A 22,817-nucleotide genomic window follows, 5' to 3' on the forward strand; every position below is an offset into this window, starting at 1 on the left:
CAAATGTTTCACTGTATGCCCATACACTGTTGTTTATGGCCACATGCAAGATGCCTAATGCAGCAACTCTTTACTGAGTGCCAAAATAAATATATAAATGCTCAGTCACCCTATCAATTCTCTGAAAACCTGCTGGAATGCTGCATTACCCAGTGGAGGGAAACCAGCAGTTTCATGAGATCAGGGATCACCATGGCTTTCTATTTTAAAGGGTCCAATGTGGACCTCAGCCCTCCAACCAAAGGGGGAAGTTCCGTGTTAAAGCCCCCCCCCCACTCTTCTCTAAATGGCAGGGGGAAGCGGGTACCTGGTTTTGCAAGGTACCCGCTTCCATGGCCGCTCAGATTGCCTCCCTCCCCGCAATAATCTGGGACAAGTCACGGGTCCCAGAAGACTGCGGGACCATTCACAGTGCACAGCATGGCTTACGCAGGTGCAGTGGGCACCCGGCTTGGGTGAGCACATCTCTGGATCCTGGGACAAGCGACTGTCTGTTTATTAGAAGTCAGCAGCTACAGTTTTTGTAGCTGCTTACTTTTAACAAACACACAATTACTGGAGCTCCTTTTTAAGCAAGTAGAGAATTATTTTTCTGAAGAGCTGAATTTTTTGTTACTTTCAACCACTTTAAGTTTATCTAATAGGGTCCTTAGATAATATACTCTTGTAGATACTGTATTGTATACCCCTTTCCATCGCCTCATTCTCTTGACTAGAGCCGCAAAAAACATACACAAATACAGCAAAAACATATTCGATACCAGATGAGTTATTTCTGACCTAAAGTATGTTTTAAGCTTTGTTATTTAAAAAAAAAAATGGTAAAATATGCAACTAGGGAATACACTATGAATCTGGATACAGTGGTAATATGTCTTATAACAATAATACATGTATTTTGTTTTCATTCCAGGTTCAGAAATTCCGATATAGTTAAAAGTAAGTGCCATTATAACCTATGCGTTTGAATAAGTGTTTTTTTTTCACCTAACACTAAAGTTTTCAATTTTTTGAATGTGTAGTCACATCAGATGTCTTGAAAATACAGTGCAACATAAACAGAGGGTGCCGTTGCTGATTCCTCCTTCTGACAATTTTTCTGATCCCTCCTTCTGAAATGAAGGGTGCAACAGCATGTTTTTTTTTTATACATGCAGCAGTTTTGGGCTGTACCAATTACACAGAAAAAGCACCCTGAATTGTTTGGAAGATATTCACTCACAGACAGGGAGTACCAATAGTAAATGTAACCACTCAAGATGACATGAACCACATTGGGGGAAACTTGGTAAACAACACTGGATTATTTAAAGCCTCGTACACACGATCAGTCCATCCAATGAGAACGGTCTGATGGACCGTTGTCATCGGTTAACCGATGAAGCTGACTGATGGTCCATCGCGCCTACACACCATCGCGCCTACACACGATCGTGTGAGAACGCGGTGACGTAAAACCCAACGACGTGTTGAAAAAAACGAAGTTCAATGCTTCCAAGCATGCGTCGACTTGATTCTGAGCATGCGTGGATTTTTAACCGATGGTCGTGCCTACTAACGATCGTTTTCTTCCCATCGGTTAGGAATCCATCGGTTAAATTTAAAGCAAGTTGGCTTTTTTTTAACTGATGGTTAACCACTTCCTTACTGGGCACTTAAACCCCTTCCTGACAAGAGGACTTTTTGCGATTCGGCACTGCGTCGCTTTAACTGACAATTGCGCGGTCGTGCGACGTGGCTCCCAAACAAAATTAACGTCCTTTTTTCCCCACAAATAGAGCTTTCTTTTGGTGGTATTTGATCACCTCTGCAGTTTTTATTTTTTGCGCTATAAACAAAAATAGAGCGACAATTTTGAAAAAAAAAAAATTTTTTTACTTGTTGCTATAATAAATAGCTCAATTTTTTTTTTACGTTTTTTTTTATCCTCAGTCTAGGCCGATACATATTCTACATATTTTTAGTAAAAAATAAATAAAAATCGCAATAAGCGACTGGTTTGCGCAAAAGTTATAGCGCCTACAAAATAAGGGACAGAATTATTATTTTTTTAAAAATTTTTTTACTAGAAATGGCGGCGATCTGCGATTTTTATTGGGACTGCGACGTTATGGCGGACACATCGGACACTTTTGACACATTTTTGGCGCCATTCACATTTATACTGCAATCAGTGCTATAAATATGCACTAATTACTGTATAAATGTGACTGGCAGGGAAGGGGTTAACACTAGGGGGTGAGGAAGGGGTTAAATGTGTACCCTAATATTAGTGTTCTAACTGTGGGGGAAGGGGGGTGACTGGGGGGGGTGACCGATCTGTGTCTCTATGTACAAGAGACACAGATCCGTCTCCTCTCTCCCCTGACAGCACCGCTGTCTGCGAGAGCCGGGAATGGAGAGATGATCTCATATGTAAACATATGAGATCATCTCTCATTGGCCGCACAGATCGCCTAGGAAACGGCCGCTCCGATTGGCCGTTCACGGCGATCTGTGACTGGCTGTGTCCAAGGGACACGGCCAGCACAGCAGTTCCCCGCTGCGCGCTCGGGAGCGCGCGCGGGGAACGTGCAAAGGGGCGGCCGTAAAAAGACGGCCTGTTAGAGATTGGGAGCCGGCCGTCAGCAAGTGGTTAAATAACCTATGGGGCCCACACATGATCGGTTTTGACAGATGAAAACAGTCCATCAGACCGTTGTCCTCTGGTTAACCTATCGTGTGTACGAGGCCTAAGAGGTAATGAAGTTGAGAAATGTAGCTTTAATGAATCCACAGACACCCTGTAGCAGTCTGATCTCAGGAAAAGTTAGAATTACCTTGATTGGCATTTCCCAGCTATTCTCGACACATGAGCACACATGTTAATGCATTGTTTATTCCAAAATACAGTAGTTCAGTTCAATGATATTCTGGCTTGTTATGTCTACAGGCATTTAATATTTTAATGAGTTTTAGAACCATCACCTGTTGTTCCTATAGTTAACCATATTCATGTGCTGTTATTACCATTGTTTTCTGATTTCAGCAGAACTAATATTTCTGTTTAATGTTTTTTTCTATTAGAATAATTAATTACTGATAAAAAGGCAACTAGTATATCCCTCGTAATGTACAATATAATTGCCATAATAAATGTGCCATTCTAAAAGAACAGAATGCTGGTGATTTACTATTTGTTTTAATAGTTTTCTAAAACATATGCTTGAAGTATTTCTTCCTAATTTATCAAAGACTGGAGGATTTTGAAGCATGTATTTGTCGGAGCTGTTAGGCCCTGTAGTTGTGGGATGGACTGATTATAATTACACCATTGTATATTTTCGGAAAGCAACAGTATACAAATATGTATATACATAGAGATGCTTTATTCTAAAGGAGGTACATTTGGGAGCTAGGAGGTACTTAACCACTAAAATTATTTTCAGCTGTTTATTTGCAAATCAATTATTTATATCTATGTCCACTTTTCCTTTTCTGTTTTTTTCCACCTCTAAATAAAATCACATCTTCAAAATGACAAAGTAGTTATATGCTATGAATGAAAATGTTTATCATTGGATAGCCTCAAGTCATTTCAGAAAACTGGGAGGTGCATGCAATGTCCCCATGTTAAATAATTTTATTATCTACTATTGCTAATGGCAAAAACTGCTCTGACACCATTACATTACAGGGAATGTGAATGGACACAATGGATGCAAAAGCGTAATTCTGTTGCCATTGCTACTGAGATAATGGAATATTAGAGATGACAAAATTGACATGGAAAAGCAGATTTTAATGCTTTGTCTCTGTTTTGAAAATGTTACTTATTCATTTGCTGCTGAGGACAGCACTCGAGCATTATCACTGTATATCAATACGTAAATTATGAGTCCATTACAATGATTTTTTTTTTTTACCCATTTTATTGCAGAAATGTCTACTTCTTTAAAAGCCTCTCAAGATTTAAACAATCATTACTCAGGTAAGTCAAAGGAAGGAGAAAAGTTACTTTGCTAGAAGAAGTTTTCTACTAAATCTCCTTGCAGCCTATGTGCCAAGTTAACATATGTCTTCAAGACTTAGCTTGACTTGATGGCACTAAGGGGATTACCAGGCTTACTGCTGGTTTGCTGGAACCTTACTGCTTGAGGCAACAGGTTAAAGAGAGGTTATCTTGAAAAGTGAAATCAATATATTTCAGTAAGAATGGATTCCATCCCTGAATTGAAAACTTTAAATTTTCTTACAGAGTAACACCAGTGCACTATTTATTTGTAATGCTGCCACTTAATACTAGCACATTTAAATTTTACTACAAGTCATGTGTTTTAAACTATATTTTATGGCCTTTTATTGCAGGACCAATGGGAAAGTTTTTATATTTAATCCCCTTGTTTGTCAATTGCCTTTCTTCTATAATGCATTGCCGAAAAAACCTGAGCCAAGAAAAAGGCTCCACTTGCCATTGTGTAATAAAACTTTATTTCATGTAAACTGTGCTTTCATTCAGCTTGATGCAGTAAGGCCCCCAAATTATCCCCCATTTCAAAGAAAGCAGATACAAGAAGTGTATTGTATTTATTGACGTGGATAACAAAAACTATTTGGAAAACAGATTATTGAGAGCATCAAGATAGCTGCCAAGTTATAATTTCGAGCACTGCTGACCTTCTGTAACAAAAGGTTTCATCTATCTAGTGAGTTTGCTTACCATTTAGTGGTGGATATCAGCATCACTGAAAAGAACACTGTGGAGCTGTGTTTAAAGGGTCTGCACAAAGAACGATCGCTGATTTCATACTGTTTTATTTACAGAATATTTGTTGACTTTAACATTATACATTTTTTTTTTATATGATATCGCTAAAGTGATTGTAATCAATTGAAGAAAAAAGGGGTAGTGCTGCGCTGTGAATAGGGAATGGGATAAACGTGCAGAGGAAGTGAAGCAAATCCTTATATATGAAAAAATATAGTCTGACTACTAATCATAATGACAATAGTAGGGAATGATAATACTATACCATAAAAAATAAGTAACATCAAAATTAAACGTGCTACAGTGCAGCTAAAACTAGCTGACAAAAGTGTGGAGTAATACAAAGTGACAGTGCTGGTATCATATAGTGAGATACAGTAGTAACAAATGTACTAATACACAATAGGGTGTACAGCGTGCATAGCACAACACACAGCAGTGACTGAATGAAACTGAGTTAAATGTCAATGCAACAAATAACTAATAAGCATAACAAAGTGCTGGTGTAGATGCCAAGATAACGCGAAGAAAAGTGGGTTTCCGGTGTTCTCTTCAGAGTAAGTGAGGATGCCCCTTACCTTACTGCTGTAAGGTAACAGCATATAAACCCAGGTACACTTTTCTGGTCGTATCCACATAGGGTGTCATCCAAATGGACTGTAATTGAAAAGATAGATCCCTCTCGGTAGTCACATCCGAACAATGACAATGACTCGCACCCAGGGAGATAAAGTGCCAATAGTGCAGTATTGTTTTAAAAAAGGTTTATTAAACAAAATAACACTAGGGTACTCACATTGCTGTGATAAATTCAGGCATGTAAAAAAGTGCGTTTGCCGACGTCACCTCCGGTACCTCTTGGAGGACTCTTTGTTACACTTGTACGCGTATTCGTCACTTCTCGTGACTTCTTCAGGAGTCACGAGAAGTCACGAGAAGTGAAGAAGTGAAGAAATAATGGAGGATGGATAACTCAGTGTGTGTGCTTTTCAAATGATGAAACACATTTCAGTTTCATACCTTACAGTTCTTTTTCACCCCCCATTTAGTTGAGAAATTACTATGATTTATGAAGTCCACTACCAAAACAAAGCATAGGGGGGTGCCAATAGAAATGGCAAAACAAATGGATAATCCCCTCTTCTATTCTTTGAAAAGATTGTAGACTTTTCAGAAATGGCCTCCAGGGTCAATCTAGTGTCTTGTGCTGCTTCTGTTAAATCACAAGTGAAACACAAAATCAGGGATGTAAGCTTCTAAATGTGCTGGGGGGGTTCAAAGTGATTTGAGTTGAGTTGATACCAAAGAGCTTGATTTTGGTCTCATCTGACCACAACACTTTTACCCAATTCTCCTCCGAATCATTCAGATGTTCATTAGCAAACTTCAGAAGGGCCTGTACATGTGCTTTCTTGAGCAGGGGGACCTCACGGGCGCTGCAGGATTTCAGTTCTCCACGGCGTAGTGTGTTACCAATTATTTTCTTGGTGACTATGGTCCCAGATGCCTTGAGATCATTAGCAAGATTCTCCTGTGTAGTTCTGGGCTGATTTTACACCAATCTCATGATCATTGAAACTCCACAAGGTGAGGTCTTGCATGGAGCCCCAGACTGAGGGATATTGACAGTTATTTTGTGTTTCTTCTATTTGCAAATAATTGCACAAACTGTTGTCATCTTCTCACTAAGCTGCTTGGTGATGGTCTTGTAGCCCATTACAGCCTTGTGTAGGTCTACAATCTTATCCCTGACATCCTTGGACAGCTCTTGCTATGGGGGCACCCGAGCCGCTGCTCTGTGTGTCCATTCAGACACAGATATGTAGATATTTGCCAACATACCAAGGATCATACATTTTGTCCAAAGTTTTTTGTTCAAAGAATGATCACATCACAAAACGGTGTAGTGCAACATTTCTGAGTCACTCCGGACACCTTCATCAGGCATTGTGACTTAGCCCCACCCCCTCTCGCTCCTTATTGGCTCACTGACTTTAATTGACTGTAGCCAACAGCACCCAATGCTGTCTCAGGCAATGAGGAGGGAGAGTCCCGGACAGCCGAGGCACTTGTGCAGCATCGCTGGATCAAGATGGGGCTCAGGTAAGTATCAGGGGTACTGAGGGGGATTGCTGCATACAGAAGATATTTTATACTGATGCATTAAGTTAAACAACTTTCTACCTTTAGAATCTCTTTAAGGGGGGGGGGGGGGGTTCTTTGTTCACATGGAGCATAAAAGTACAATGTGCGGAATGTAAATAGCCCTTTCACATTTACTCATATGTTGGGAAGTAAACTAAAATGTTCCAACTGTAGAATTTGTAATAGTGTGAAGGAGTAATATCAAATATTAATTAGGACACTCACATACTGTTTTTTTTGTTTTTGTTTTGTTTGATAAAGCTTGAAAATGCACATTCAGCTATGTGTTTGTTTATCTTTCAGCGGTAGAAAGAAACAACTTAATGAGACTTGCACAGACCATACCTTTTACCCCAGTACATCTATTTGGTGAGCTACTTTTATGACACATTGCTTTATTCAGAAATGTATTATATTGAATAGTTCAGCAGTACAATGTTTATTATTAGAATCTGTTTGCCTTAATCTTTAATCTTTTGTTGTATCTCCTTGTTATATGTTTGCAGGGTTAAAATTTTAATTGGAAATCTGCGTAGTTCCACTGGTGTGTTAATGGCAACCTCTTGAAACCTCATTGCTATTGTTCAGCTAATCCATAAGCCTACTTTTCTTTTTGCTTTAATAGCATGTACATTTACAGCTGTAATCAATGTTGTACTGACCAAACATTCAGCATATCAATGTTGTATGCACTTATATAAGTTAATAGAATATAATATTATTTTGGTACCAGAAAAAGGGAAATAAGCCTGTTCTTCACACCGCAATCATTTTAGCTGACACTAGGGACAGGAGACCTGTCAGGCCTCATACACACGATAGGTTAAACAGAGGACAACGGTCTGATGGATCGTTTTCATCAGTCAAAACCGATCGTGTGTGTGCCCCATAGGTTATTTAACCATCGGTTAAAAAAAAGCCAACTTGCTTTAAATTTAACTGATGGATTCCTAACCGATGGGAAAAAAACGATCGTTAGTAGGCACAACCATCGGTTAAAAATCCACGCATGTTCAGAATCAAGTCGACGCATGCTTGGAAGCATTGAACTTCGTTTTTTTCAGCACGTCGTTGTGTTTTACGTCACCGTAGTCTGACACGATCGTTTTTTAACCGATGGTGTGTAGGCGCGACGGACCATCAGTCAGCTTCATCGGTTAACCGATGAAAACGGTCCATCGGTCCGTTCTGATCGGATGGACTGATCGTGTGTACGCAGCATCAGAGACCTTTCAGCCTTGTGCATTGTGGCCTGAGCATTTGATGTTTCACCCTGTGATGTATGTGGCTTCTTCTACATTGCTCTACATATACAGGAAGCAAAATAGATATCTACAGAACTGATTTTTTCTTATATAAATTCATGGTATAGGTGTTTTCTGCAAATATATAGAAGTACCATATTTATCGGCGTATAACATGCACAGGCATATAACACACACCCTAACTTTAAGAGGGAAGTTTCAGGAAAAAAACTTTCCACGCAGGCACAGATTACCCTCTATTTTCAGGGTAAAAAAGTGAGTGTTATACGCCAATAGATACAGTATTTGTTTTCCTCTTTTATATGTAAACTCGTACAGCTAATAATCAGTTGTTCTTTATAGCTGGAGAAGAAGTCACTGTGTATCAACTAGAAGAAAGTTCACCATCCAGTCTGGATAAGAGTATGTCTTCATGGTCGCAAAGAGGGATGGCGGCAATGCTCCAAGTTCTTTCTCCTGAGGAAATGGATGGGGGACTGCGTAGGGCTTTAAAAGTTGTCTGTACATGGTCAGAGCATGATGTTCTGGATCCCGGAGAGATCTTCATAGTGAAATCCTTTCTTCCCGAGGTGGTAAAGACATGGAAGAAGGTGTTCCATGATGACACTGTATTGCAGCTGTGTCTCAGGGTAAGATTATGTTTAGAGTACAGATTGTGTATTTTGATACTTTTTATTATGTGGTTATATTGGCCAATTTGTTTAACCACTTTACTCCTGGAAGGTTTTACCCACTTCCTGACCGGGCCATTTCCTGCGTCGCTTTAACTGATAATTTTGCGGTCGTGCGAAGCTGTACCCAAATAAAATGTATGTCCTTTTTTTCCCACAAATAGAGCTTTCCTTTGGTGGTATTTGATCACCTCTGCGGTTTTTATTTTTGTGCTATAAACAAAAAAAGACTGTTAATTTTGAAAAAAAAAAAAACTTTTTTTTACTATCCCCAAAAAAATATATACATTTTTTTTCAGCCGGTTAGGCCAATATGTATTCTACTACATATATTTGGTAAAACATCCCAATAAGCATATATTGATTGGTTTGCGCAAAAGCTATAGCGTCTACAAAATAGGGGATTGATTTAGAGACTTTAAATTTTTTTATTGTTTTTACTAGTAATGGCAGCGATCTGTGATTTTTAGCGGTGGACAAATCAGACCCTAAGTGACACTTTTTGGGGACCAGTGACATTATTACAGAAAATAATACTAAAAAATGCACTGATAAATGACACTGGCAGGGAAGGGGTTAACTACAGTGGTGATAAAGGGGTTACGTGTGTTCCCTGGGAGGTGTTTCTAACTATGGGGGGAATGGATTCACTGAAGGACAAGAGAGATCGTGATTCAGCTTAGCTGAAACATGATCTCTCTCTTTTTCTCCCTGACGGAACAGCGGTGTGCTTTGTTTACATTGGATCACCGCTGCTCTGTCTCTCCTGTGAACAATCGGCATGTCGCAGAGCCCATCATGGCCCCCGGACACGCTGATTGGCTTCCGCTGTGTCCAATCACAGCAGGAGCAGCGTGTGTGCCACCAAAACCGTGTGCACGAAATCAGGTGTGTGATTTTGCACACCTGGGCTGCCCTGTCACAGTAAATGTAATTGGGGCAGTCTGGAAACGGTTAAAGGTTAAGTCCACAATAGACTGATTATTTTTTCAGTGGATTCTGTTTGGCCAAAGTATAGAAGTATAATGTGCTGCCACATTTAATTTTAAGTGCATCTGCATTTAACTATTTCTGTTAGTCACCTTGCAAGTCTCACAGATTCCTTTTGATACAAAAAGTGATGTCCACCAGCAGCTTATTATGTTGTTAGAACAAAACTGCTATTAAACAGTGTTATCCCTCGTGTAGACTGTGCCTGCTTTTATTACAGTGAGATGAGACAATGTTGCAGTGGCCATGGGTATCAGTGCTGTCCCTGCTGATAGATACATGCATAGCTTTGCATAGCTTTGCAATCAGCTATTGAACATACATAGCCCTTCCCACTGCTTTTAGGATTGGTAGAACTGAATGTGCTGTTGAAAGCCTCCCACTATGAGCTGCATAGCATGGGAGGGGGAAAGAGTAAAGCTGGCCATACGTGCTTCAGAATTTTTGTTATTTGCATCAAATAGTAACTGGATTTGAGACCTTTTTAGATTACCACAAATAAAACTTTAGATGTACTTTAAATCCCCCAACATCTTCTTTTAATTCGTTGATATTTATTATTATTATTATTATTATTATTATTATTATTATTATACATGATTTATATACGCCTATAGTTTATGCAGCTCTTTACAACATAAGATCAGACAGTACATTTTCAATACAGTAGGAATCAGATGGCCCTGCTTGTTAGAGCTTAAAATCTAAGAGGAAGGGTCAAGAAATACAATAAGTAATAACTGTGGGGGATGGGCACAAATAAATGTACAATTGTTAGGTGAAGAGATGAGTTTTCATGGACTGTCTAAAAGTGGGCAGAGTAGAAGATAGTTCCACAGATTGGAGTAGGGAGTTCCAAAGGATGGGAGAGGCTCTGGAAAAGTCCTGAATGCAAGCATGGAAAGAAGGTGACAAAGGAGTCAGAGAGCAGGAGGTCTTGGGAAGAATGAAGAGAACAATTTGGTTGGTTTCAGACTAGGTTAATAATGTAGCTGTGGGGGCACAGTTGTGGATGGCTTTGTAAGTCACTGTTTCAAAAAAAAAACTTCATCTATTTCCTAAGACCGCTGTAATCTGTTTCTCATTTTTCTCTTTCATCTTCATGTTATATTTTCTATTACATGATAAAAAATTAAGGACAAATGATGCAAGACAACCTTACTTATTAGTTTTCTAATTCCTGCTACAGGGAGTCATAACCAAGAACTCTGATACAGAAACCCCAGTAATGGTGATCTAAGACATTTAAAGTGACACTAAACTTTTTTCTTTTTTTTAAATAACAAACATGTCATACTTACCTCCACTGTGCAACTCGTTTTGCACAGAGTGGTCCCGATCATCCTATTCAGACTGCAGATGCAGATATCAGGGAAATGTCACAGTGCCTGTGATTGGCGGTGGCGCTGCGCACTGTCAGCTTCCTTGCGGGCTCGGGCACATCGACTTGTGAGTGAGGATGGAGCTAGGAATGGCGCTAGCTTATTTAAGGTGCAGTGCTGATGTTGTGGGTAATATTTGTACAAAAAACACCTATGCTTAACCACTTGAGACCCGCGCTATTGACAAAAGACGTCAACAGTGCGGTTCTCAGGTGCCAAGTGGACGTCTTTGGACGTCATTTGAAAGCATTACCCGCGCGCGCCACTGGGGGGCGCGCGGCGGGTAACCACTGTGCCGCCGCATCGCTGGGGAGCCGATGCGTGTACCTGGCGGCCGCGATGTCCGCCGGGTACACGCGATCGTTGGTGACACAGCCGGTAACAGCAGGGACGTGGAGCTCTGTGTGTAAACACAGAGCTCCACGTGCTGTTAGAGGAGAGGAGACCGATCTGTGTCTTTTGTACATAGAGACACAGCATCGGTCACCTCCCCCAGTCACCCCCCTCCCCCCACACAGTTAGAACACACCCAGGCTACACATTTAACCCCTTCCTCACCCCCTAGTGTTAACCCCTTCCCTGCCAGTCACATTTTTACAGTAATTAGTGCATTTTTATAGCACTGATCGCTGTATAAATGTGAATGGTCCCAAAATTGTGTCAAAAGTGTCCGATACGTCCGTCGCAATATCGCAGTCCCAATAAAAATCGCAGATCGCCGCCATTACTAGTAAAAAAAAAATAATGAAAAAAAATCATAATTCTGTTCCCCATTTTGTAGACACTATAACTTTTGCGCAAACCAGTTGCTTATTGCGATTTTTTATTTTTTTTTACAAAAATACGTCGGAAAAATATGTATCGGCCTTAACTGACAAAAAAAAATGTTTTTTTTTTTAAAAATTGGGATATTTATTATAGCAACAAGTAAAAAAAATATATATATTTTTTAAATTGTCGCTCTTTTTTTGTTTATGGCGCAAAAAATAAAAACCGCAGAGGTGATCAAATACCACCAAAATAAAGCTCTATTTGTGGGGAAAAAAGGACGTCAATTTTGTTTGGGAGCCACGTCGCACGACCGCGCAAATGTCAGTTAAAGCGACGCAGTGCCGGAAGCTGAAATTTCATCTGGGAACGAAGGGGGTTTATGTGCCCAGTAAGCAAGTGGTTAATATGTGGAAAAACCACAGTGACAAATAATCAAATCCTGGTAAAATGGTGCACATTAATAAAATCCTTGTGCTACAAATAAGTTACTAGTGATACCCAATCCAAAAATAACAAAAAGAAAAAAAAATGTGAAAATAAATAATTAATAGGTGAAAATAATTAAATTAAATTTAATGAACAACTGCAATTTGGAAAACACAGTAACAAATGATCCAGATAAAATGGTGCACATTAATAAAATCCTTGTGCTACAAATAAGTTACTGGTGATATCCAATCCAAACATGTGCATAAAATGACAATGAGAAAAAAAAATTTGGAAATTAATAATTTTAATAAGTGAAAAAAAAAAAAATATGAGGAAAAAAGTGCTTCGTGCTGTTGTGAACGTCTAGTTCTATAATTCACACCGTGATCCACTCAAACTGTGCTCCTATGTGGACCGCACTCAACGGATTTTCACGCCCTCTTGAGGTTTACAGCGTTCACAGTGTATGCCACTGTGCAGCACTCTGGCAATGGTACTGCTGTGATCCTGGTGGTGCTCTCAGTGGTTATCCCATATGAAGGAAAACTGTATTTACTTTTTTTCTCATTGTCATTTTATGCACATGTTTGGATTGGATATCACCAGTAACTTATTTGTAGCACAAGGATTTTTATTATTAATGTGCACCACTTTATCTGGATCATTTGTTACTGTGTTTTCCAAATCGCAGTTGTTCATTTAATTTAATTTAATTATTTTCACCTATTAATTATTTATTTTCCCATTTATTTTCTTTTTATCATTTTTGGATTGGATATCACCAGTAACTTATTTGTAGCAAAAATTGATGAGGAAGACTAGGACAGCTGCACTCCAGAAAAACGTTCCTTTTTTAATAAAAAATAGTCACAAAACTGACATGTCACAGCAGAAAAGAGAAAAAACAGCTGACGCGTTTCACACTGTCCTACAGTGCTTAATCATAGCTAATTTCTGCTGTGACATGTCAGTTTTGTGACTAATTTTTATTAATAAGGAACGTTTTTCTGGAGTGCGGCTGTCCTAGTCTTCCTCATCAATTTTTGCATATCATTGCATTGCCGGCACCCAGGGTTTTGGATTTGGTGAGAGAGTTCTTTGGTCTATCTGAGCGGTTATCCCTTCTTCCAACTTATTTGTAGCACAATGATTTTATTAATGTGCACCATTTTACCAGGATTTGATTATTTGTCACTGTGGTTTTTCCACATATTAAGCATAGGTGTTTTTTTATACAAATATTACCCACAACATCAGCACTGCACCTTAATTAATTTAGCGCCATTCCTACCTCCATCCTCACTTAAATCATTATCTCACTTAGGTGAAATAAATTAAGTAGGGGCAGCTGCTTAAATTAATTAATTAAGGGTGTCAAAACCCCAAACTTAATCACAGGCGATATTTGGTTTCATTGCGCGGATTTATTTAGACTATTTCATACATCGACTTGTGAACATGCCCCGCCTCATCTTAACAATGAGCGCGGCACTCAGGAATTTGTCAGGCTAAAGAAGATAGATATATTCACAGCAAAAAAAACATAACACGCTCGAGCTTGGGGGCCACAGATGGATATACTTTGGGGGCCACAGATGGATATACTTGGGGGGCCACAGATGGATATGTATGCAAATTCCAAGTAGGGGCCACATCAAACCGCAACATGGTTCCTTTCAGTCGGTGAGAGGCACTGGTGGATTAGGCTGGCTGAGAAAGATTATCATTTAAAAAAATAACAGAAAACACTTAAGCTCATCCTTTAAGTGAGAGGTGCTGGTGGATTTGGCTGGCTAAAGAAAATAATTAATATTAAAAAATAACATAAAACGCCTCAGCTCCTCCTTACAGTGAAAGATGCTGGTGGATTTGGCTGGCTAAAGAAAAGATTATTATTTATAAAAATAACAAAAGCTCAAGCTCATTCTTACCCTGAGAGGTGCTTGGGGATTGGTCAGAGGCTAAAGAAGATATATATATATATATATATATATATATATATATATACAGGGCTTTTTTCAGGGGGAACTTGGGGGAACTCAGTTCCACCACCTCTGGCTCAGACCCTTTGGTGCCTGCTCACCACAATCACTTGTAAACACAGAAGTCTGTTTTTTGTGTTTACAAGTGACAGCTCTGCACTCTGTGTGTAACCCCTTGAACTCTGCACCCTTTAAGACCCTCCTACTATTTGTGAAATCTGACCGGGGTCGTGGTTGGGTTCCTGCACCTATTTTGTGAGAAAAAAAGCTCTGTATATATATATATATATTTTAAATAGCACGCCTGAGCTCATCGTTAATGCTGAGCGGAGAAGAGAAGATATATATCTATCTATACAAATAACACGCCCAAGCTCATTCTTAGACTCTTCACCACACACAGCCACAAAAAGTAGGAGAATACTTGTTGGGAAGTGTATTAGTGTATCGGACAAACACGCTTAGACCAAAACCTCTGGCACAGCGCTCAGATGACCCCTTCCCCTTCTGGTCAATTTCTAAAATTGCGACTGGACAGGTGGAAAGTGGAATATTTCTTCACTGAAATATGGAATCAATGTGTTTGTTTGATATGCCAAGAGACTGTGGCTGTTTATAAGGAATTTAATGTCAAGAGACACTACCAGTCGCGACATAGCTCACACCCGTGAGTCAAATGAAAATGCCACAAAGGCAAGCTATGAGGTGGCAACATTATTTGCTAAAAATTGAAAATCTTTTGCTGAGGGTGACTTTATCAAAGAATGAGTTATAAAGATGGTTGAGAATATCTGTCCCGAGAAGAAGCAAGAGATTTCATAAAATATTAAGAGACAGTTGACATCCAAAGGAGTGGATTTTGACTTCTTTTCAATAGCTTATGATGAAAGTATGGACCTATCTGACACGGCTCAGTTGCTGATTTTTTATGAGAGGGGTGGACGATTACATTTATGTGACTGAATAGCAACTTGACCTCCAGAGCCATACGGACCAAACAAGAGGAAATTATTTATTTGTTTCTGTTAGTTCCGCCATAGATGACATGAAACTGCCTTGGAACAAACTTACTGGGATTATAACTGATGGGGCACATGCCATGGCTGGTGAACGAAGTGGCTTGACAACCCTAATCTGTAACAAGGTGATTGAAGAAGGAGGAAAAGCTATTAAACTTCATTGTATCATTCACCAACAAGTTCTCTGTGGTAAACATCTCAAATATGACCCTGTTATGAAACCGGTGGTAAAGATAATTAATCTTATTCGCTCTAAAGCAGTGGTTCTATACCTTCTATTGCCATGACCCCTTGATAAAATTTTCCAAGTTGTGGGGATCCCTAACAGTAAAATAATTTTCATAGCGTGGGTTGTCAGCACCCAAGGCAAGACTAGTAATTTGCGCCCCTAACCCGCCCCCCAGCCATACTGTGAACTGAATGGGTGGCTACGAAGAGGCTGAGTGGGCGGCCGTGTGCTTCATGAACAGCCCAACTGGGCGGTCTTGAAAAGCCGCAGGCTTCAGGAACAGCCCAGGATTCGGTGACCCCTGGCAAATCATCATTCAACCCCCGAGGGGTCCCAACCCCCAGGTTGAGAACCACTGCTCTAAAGCCCTGTGCCACCGCCAGTTTAAACAGTTTCTACTGGACATCAAGGCTAAATATGAAGATGTTTTATATCATAACGATGTAAGATGGCTCAGTCGGGGGTCTGCACTGCAGCGTTTCTGCTCTCTCAGAAAGGAAATCTGAGAATTCTTGGAAACAAAGGGACAACCAATGCGAGAACTATCTGGTCCGATTTGGCTAACTGATTTGGGGTTTCCAGTTGACATAACAAAGCATCTGAATGTACTGAACACGAGTCTTCAGGGGAAAGATGCAGCAGTGAGTCAGCTTTATTCACACCTCAAAGCCTTTGGAACAAAGCTGCCACTTTTCATAAGGCAGTTGTCACAAACACAGCCCAATCGCATACATTTTTCAGCATTGCAGGAAATAATGAACAGTTTTCCACAGGACTATATCAGTGTGCAAATGAACAGGTATGCAGCAAACATCACATCTCTGGCTGGGGAGTTTAAATGCACTTTCTGGATTTTGCAGCTATTGAAAAGGAGATCAGCCTTTTTTCCTCTCCATTCTCTGTTGACCCTGATAATGCTCCAGATCAGCTGCAGCTTGAGCTCATTGAGCTGCATTGGGACAGCCAGTTACACAGTCGTCACCAACAGCTCTCTCTTGTAAACTTTTACCGCCAACTGGATAAGAGCCGGTTTCAAGAGATTCGAACATTGGCTTAGGCCTCGTACACACGACCGAGTTTCTCGGCAAAAACCAGCAAGAAACTTGCTGGGAGAATTTTTTTTGCAGAGGAAACCGGTCGTGTGTACATTTTCGTCGAGGAAACTGTCGAGAAACTCGACGAGCCAAAAAGAGAGCATGTTCTCTATTTCCTTGACGGGAATGGAGAAAATTGGCTTGTCGAGTTCCTCGACAGCCTTACAAGGAACTCGACGAGGAAAACGATGTGTTTCGCCCGTCGAGTTTCACGGTCGTGTGTACGAGGCTTAAGAAATTGCTGCGCTTGTTTGGCTCAACTTATATGACTGAGAAGACATTCTCTGCTATGAACTTTAACAAGAACCGCATGAGGACAAGACTAAGTGACTCTCACCTGCATGACATTTTGCGCATCAAAACCACTGCTTTTGACCCAGACCTAGCCTATGTTCTGCAGTCCATATTTCAGTTTCACCATTCACGTTAGTGCAGGCAAGTTTTTTTTCAATTGAGATGAATATATTGTAAAATCTCAGTTAGTGTCAGTTCGTCTTAATCAGTTATGAATATATTTGGGCACAAGATGTATACTTGGTGTTATGTTCCTGTTCATATTTTTTGAGCTTAAAAGTTGATAGACAACCTTTATTATAATATGTAACATACTTTACAATGTTCCTGACAGATTTTTCAGCTTCCTGGATTTTTTTTTCATCTGGCCTTCAGATATGAAAGGCAGAGTGATTTAACACCTGTTTAGATTTGTCATCAATGTTACGAAAAGAAAAGTATGCCGTTTGCAATAAACTTTGCATAAAATATTTAATTTGCATTTAATTTTAGTGGTTCAAAAAAAGTCAGGCAAAATGGTTGGCTCTCAAGAATGTTCACTTCATGAAATCTAGCCCTCTTTGAAAAAAGTTTGGACACCCCTGCCCTAGGAGAAGCGCTCTCCCAGGGGGTTATTGTGCGGGTGCACTCCCGAGTCCAGCATTTGCGTCCATAGACACGAATGCCTGACTCGGCCCGACCCCTGGCGCCCGCATCATTTGATTTGATTGACACCAGCAGGAACCAATGGCTGAGCTGCTAACAATCTATCCAATCAAGAGCCGGGACCCCGTGCGAGAGGGAGAGCCTGTCTCTGCCAAGGGAAATAGAGGGCTCAGGTAAGTAAGACTTTAGTGGGCATCAATGTGGTGCAGAATTATCAGTTTTAGGAGGGCTTTACCAGATGGTAGACTACCATCCTTGTAATGGCCATATCATCTAGAATTTATAAACTATGAAGTCTGTAGTTCAGTTCTCTGTTGTTACAGTACATAGGGCCAGACTGTATATACTGTATCTGATTCTGTTCATGTTTTCTGTGGAGCAATAAATGAAATAACAAGGCAGTAGAATTTCAAGTGTCCCTTGTTTCTATATGATGGGGAGCTGGACTTCTCTGTTTCACGGGCTGAAGTATCTGCAATGTTGGGTGTGAGAAAATTACATTTTATATTTTTGACCATAAGTAATTTTTGAGTTTAGCTAAACTAAAGTAACCCCTTCATAATTTCTTGTGAGTGTTGAGCATTTCACTGATTACTAAATGGAAAACTCAGCTTTGTAAACTCAAAATAACCATTCTACCAAACTCTGATGAATCTGTGTTAGGTATGTAGTGATGTGTTGATATACCAGCTGGCTTCTATTGTGGAGACCCAGGGCCAGATTCTCGTAGAATCGCATATCTTTGCGGCGGCGTAACATATCCGATTTACACTCCGCAACTTAGACAGGCAAGTGCTGTATTCTCAAAGCACTTGCTCTGTAAGTTTCGGCGGCGTAGCTAAAATTGGCCGGCGTAAGCCCGCCTAATTCAAATGTGTGACAGGGGGCGTGTTTTATGTAAATGTTCTGTGACCCGATGTGATTGATGTTTTTCACGAACGGCACATGCGCCGTCCATAGAAATCTCCAAGTGTGCATTGCTCCTAATACGCCGCAAGGACGTATTGGTTTTGACGTGAACGTAAATTACGTCCAGCCCCATTCACGGACGAGTTATGCAAACGATGTAAAATTAAATCAAATTTAGTCGCGGGAACGACGGCCATACTTAACATTGGTACGCCGCACTTACGCCACCATATAGCCGGGAAAAGCCTAACGTAAACTGCGTAACTGTACTGCGGCGGCCGGGTGTAAACTTGTGAATTTGCGTATCTAGCTAATTTGCATACTCAACGCGGAATTCGACGGAAGCGCCACCTAGCGGCCAGCGTAAATATGCAGTTACGATACCACGGTGTAACACAGTTACGCCAGTCGGATCTACGGGAAATCTATGCGTAACTGATTCTAAGAATCAGGCGCATAGATACGACGGCGCAACTCAGAGATACGACGGCGTATCTGGAGATACGCCGTCGTATCTCCTCTGAGAATCTGTTTTAAGACACCCTCACTATAGACGTGGATCTTCTTTCTCTTTTATTTAAAGTGTCAGGTAATTCTTCTGTTATGGAAAGTGCAGCAATATATTTTAGCTTTGTAATATCTACAGCAGTTGGACATTCTACAAGGAGAGGTATCATAACTGGATTTCCAAAGTCGTATAAGATCATGTGATTCAAATTGCCAGCAATTACGTCAAACTAAAATTTCATTATTGGGTGGAGCTTTACTTTATTATGTTGTTCTAAGATTTTCCTATATAATAAACATAATTTGAATTAATAATGATGTACTAACAGATGAAAATGTTTTTTTTTTGTTCAGAAAACAGATGCTCCATCTCATTGCATTCCATAAATGAATGTGTATTTTTTGTGTAATTAGTATAGAACATAACTTTTCAGCATAGAGTAAGGTTATCCAGCAATTGCAAAATGTTTGTGTGTTTGGTTGTAGGTACAGAAAGACTAATAACCCCTAATACTTCTAATTCATATTAGAACTTATATTAGACTTCCTCTGGATCAACTGTGGGTGAAGGATTGTGTATATGGGATTGTATAATTTTTTTTTAATTGGTTGAACTAGATGGACTTGTGTCTTTTTTTAACCTGACTAACTATGTAACTATGTATATATATCATAAAGGAAATTCAGCAGCAAAGAGCAGCACAGAAGTTGATTTACACCTTCAATCAAGTGAAGCCACAGAGTATTCCTTATAATATGAGGTAAATGAGTAATATTTCCCAGCTGTAGTAAAAATGTGTGTGTGTATATATAATTGTGTGTGTGTTTGCTCAATTATCCCTTCTATGCTGATGATGACACTCAGATATACAATACATCCACACTAAACTACTTTGGCTGCTTCTCTCTTATCTAACTGTATTTGTGAAATAAAACTTGGATGGCCCACCATTTCCTTCAATTAAACTGTGACAAGACTGAAGTCATGCGTATTGGCTCCTCCATCAATTATGTAAGGCCAGTCCTAATAGCTTACCTATAGATGGTACTGTACTTCAGTCTAAATTTAAATCTAGAGGTGATATTTGATGCTAGTTTAACCTTTGATCCACGTGTACAAAATGTTGTCAGAACATCTTTTTTCCACTTGAGAAACATTTTTCGGCTGCATCATACACTGTAGCTGAAAAGCTGATCCATACGTTTGTGTTCTCCTGACTTAAAGGGGTTGTAAAGGTTTGTTTTGCATTTTCTAAATAGGTTACTTTAAGCTTGTGCATTGCATTTTCCTTCTAAATTTTTTTTTTCTTTGTTTTCTTTGTCTGAATTTCTCACTTCCTGTTCCTCCGCAGTAATGTGTTCAGTAAGCTGTTCTAAATGACTTTCCACCCCTCGGATGATGGTGGAAAGCTTACTGAGGAGAAACAGGAAGTGAGAAATTCAAACAAAGAAAAAAACATTTAGAAGGGAAATCGAAGGAAAAGGTAAGTGAACCAACAATGCACTAGCTTAAAGGAACCAATTTAGAAAATAAAAGTCGAACCTTTACAACCCCTTTAACTACTGCAATGCTCTGCTCGCTGTTGTACCTAAATCCACTATTAATCAACTTCAATATGTTAAAAATTCTGCAGCCAGAATCCTGACTAGGTCTGGTACAAGTGATTATTTTCCACTATGCTGGAGTTCTTGCACTGGCTACCTCTCAGGTTTTACATAGACTTTACGATCCTTTTACTCATCTATAAGGCTCTTCATGGTTTGACACCCCATTACTCTCTGAACTTTTATCAACTTACTCCCCCTTCGTAACCTCCACTCCTCAAATTCTGGTCTTCTGTGTGTCCCCTCTACCCACCCACACTCAATGTAAGAAGAAGCTTTATACTGCTATGTTCCAAAACTCTGGAATTCACTTCCAAAAAACATCAGCGAGTCATCTTCTCTAAACTCATTCAAATAAAATCTAAAAACGATTTTCTTTAGACAAGCTTTCACTTAATTGTCCCACTTTTCTATTATGTTATCCTGGGTATTTCTTGTGTTTTCCTTGAAAACATTATAGCAATGTGACTTCAAGGCAACTTTGAGGCAAATTCAGGGAATGCCTGGGTAATCTTCCTGTAATACAGATCCAAATGGATCTGACGTAGGGCTCATGCACAATGCAGCTCAAAAAAAAAAAAAGAAAGAAAAAGAAAAGCATCTTTTACAGGCATTTGAGTGTCTATTTCATTTTTGTGCTCTTGTGCACATTTTTATTGAGCTTCTTTAAGCTCTTTTTATTAGCAGGTTATTGAATCATGCGCTTGGAATTGTTGTTTGCAAAGAATACTTTACTTTCATAAAGGATGTCTTTATTAGTGTTGCTCACGAATATTCGCATTGCGAATATTCGTTACGAATATGGCATATTCGAATATTCGCGAATAACTCGAATTTCGCGGCCAATATTCGCTATTCCGAATATTCGTATTTTTTCAATTTTATTTTTAAAACAGATCACATCCTAGTGATCTCCATCGACGTCTAAAAGCAATGCTGGTATGATTAGAGACCCTGGGCCGAGTAGCTAAGCTGAGGCGATCCTTTTATGTTGCCGAATATTCGCAATCGCGAATATTCGATTTCCGAATATTCGCAAATACTTTCTCCGCCCTTCTTTTGCATCAGAGCCAATCAGAGTTCTCCTACCACAGTTGTCATAGGAGAGAGTGGAGTGTTTCTGTGCGTTTTTCCAGTGTATCACATCTTCAAAGAATTTTCCATCTTTTGTTCCGTGTCATCATCATTTGCATTTCACCTCTTTAATGAGAATAATAACTGTTTAACATAAAGACATTTAAGAGATGTCAACGTAAACGGTTTACTTGTATTTTCCAAATCTATGGTTATTCAATATTTATTAAACTAATCAATATACAAATTGGTAAAGTAAACCCTTAAATCTATATAATAATGTATTTATTTTATTAATACCTTGTTAGTTGCAGGGTCCATTACGTAAAACCACACTTTTTCCAAAGGGCAGGTGAAATTGAATGTTTCAAAATTTCGCAATCAATTTCGCATTCGCATTAGCGAAATTTCGCAATCAGTTTCGCATTCGCATTACCGAAATTTCTCGAAAAATTTTTTTTGATAAAATATCACGAATATTCGATTTTAGCGAATATTTCACGAATATTCGGCTATATATTCGTGATATATCGCGAAATCGAATATGGCGTATTCCGCTCAACACAGTCTTTATCATGTCTTACAAAAAACAGTCTTTATCATGTCTTACAAAAAACAGGACAATACAATTGCATACTTAGATACAGGAGGTACATCCTGTGGTTACATTACCACAGGGAATACACACTATACACACTGCAGTGCCACCTGCTGGTATAAATAGGTATAATGCATATATATAGTTCACAATATAGAAAGCTACTTGCTGGTATTTCTTTATCAACACCCCTTCTTAACAGCATGTCAAATTACATTCAGCTTCTTCTGGATATAGTTATGATGTTCCTTCAACAAAGGCTTGGTGAGTGCTTCAGCAGTCACCTCTTCTACTGGGCAGTATTGAATGTCAATAACACCTTCCTCTTGATTGTCCCTTAGTAGGTGATATTTGACGTTGATTTGTTTGGTCCTAGGATTGACCTTTTCTAATTTCATAAGCTTTATACATCCCTGATTGTCTTCAAAAATAGGAATTAGTTTTGACATGTTTATCGCAAT

General features: G+C 39.4%; 1 protein-coding gene across 1 annotated transcript in view; it reads left to right on the forward strand.

Moving 5' to 3' along the window:
- Positions 1–22,817, forward strand: part of TRPM6 (transient receptor potential cation channel subfamily M member 6) — a 253,247-nt gene that overhangs the window by 182,751 nt on the left and 47,679 nt on the right. The window contains exons 33-37 of the mRNA XM_040324943.1: positions 914–939; positions 3,920–3,970; positions 7,196–7,261; positions 8,500–8,786; positions 19,758–19,840. Of these exons, the coding sequence (XP_040180877.1) occupies positions 914–939; positions 3,920–3,970; positions 7,196–7,261; positions 8,500–8,786; positions 19,758–19,840 (513 nt within the window). The remainder of the gene's footprint in view (positions 1–913; positions 940–3,919; positions 3,971–7,195; positions 7,262–8,499; positions 8,787–19,757; positions 19,841–22,817) is intronic.

This window comes from Rana temporaria, chromosome 1 (assembly GCF_905171775.1).
Source record: "Rana temporaria chromosome 1, aRanTem1.1, whole genome shotgun sequence".
Classification (NCBI taxonomy): Eukaryota; Metazoa; Chordata; class Amphibia; order Anura; family Ranidae; genus Rana; species Rana temporaria.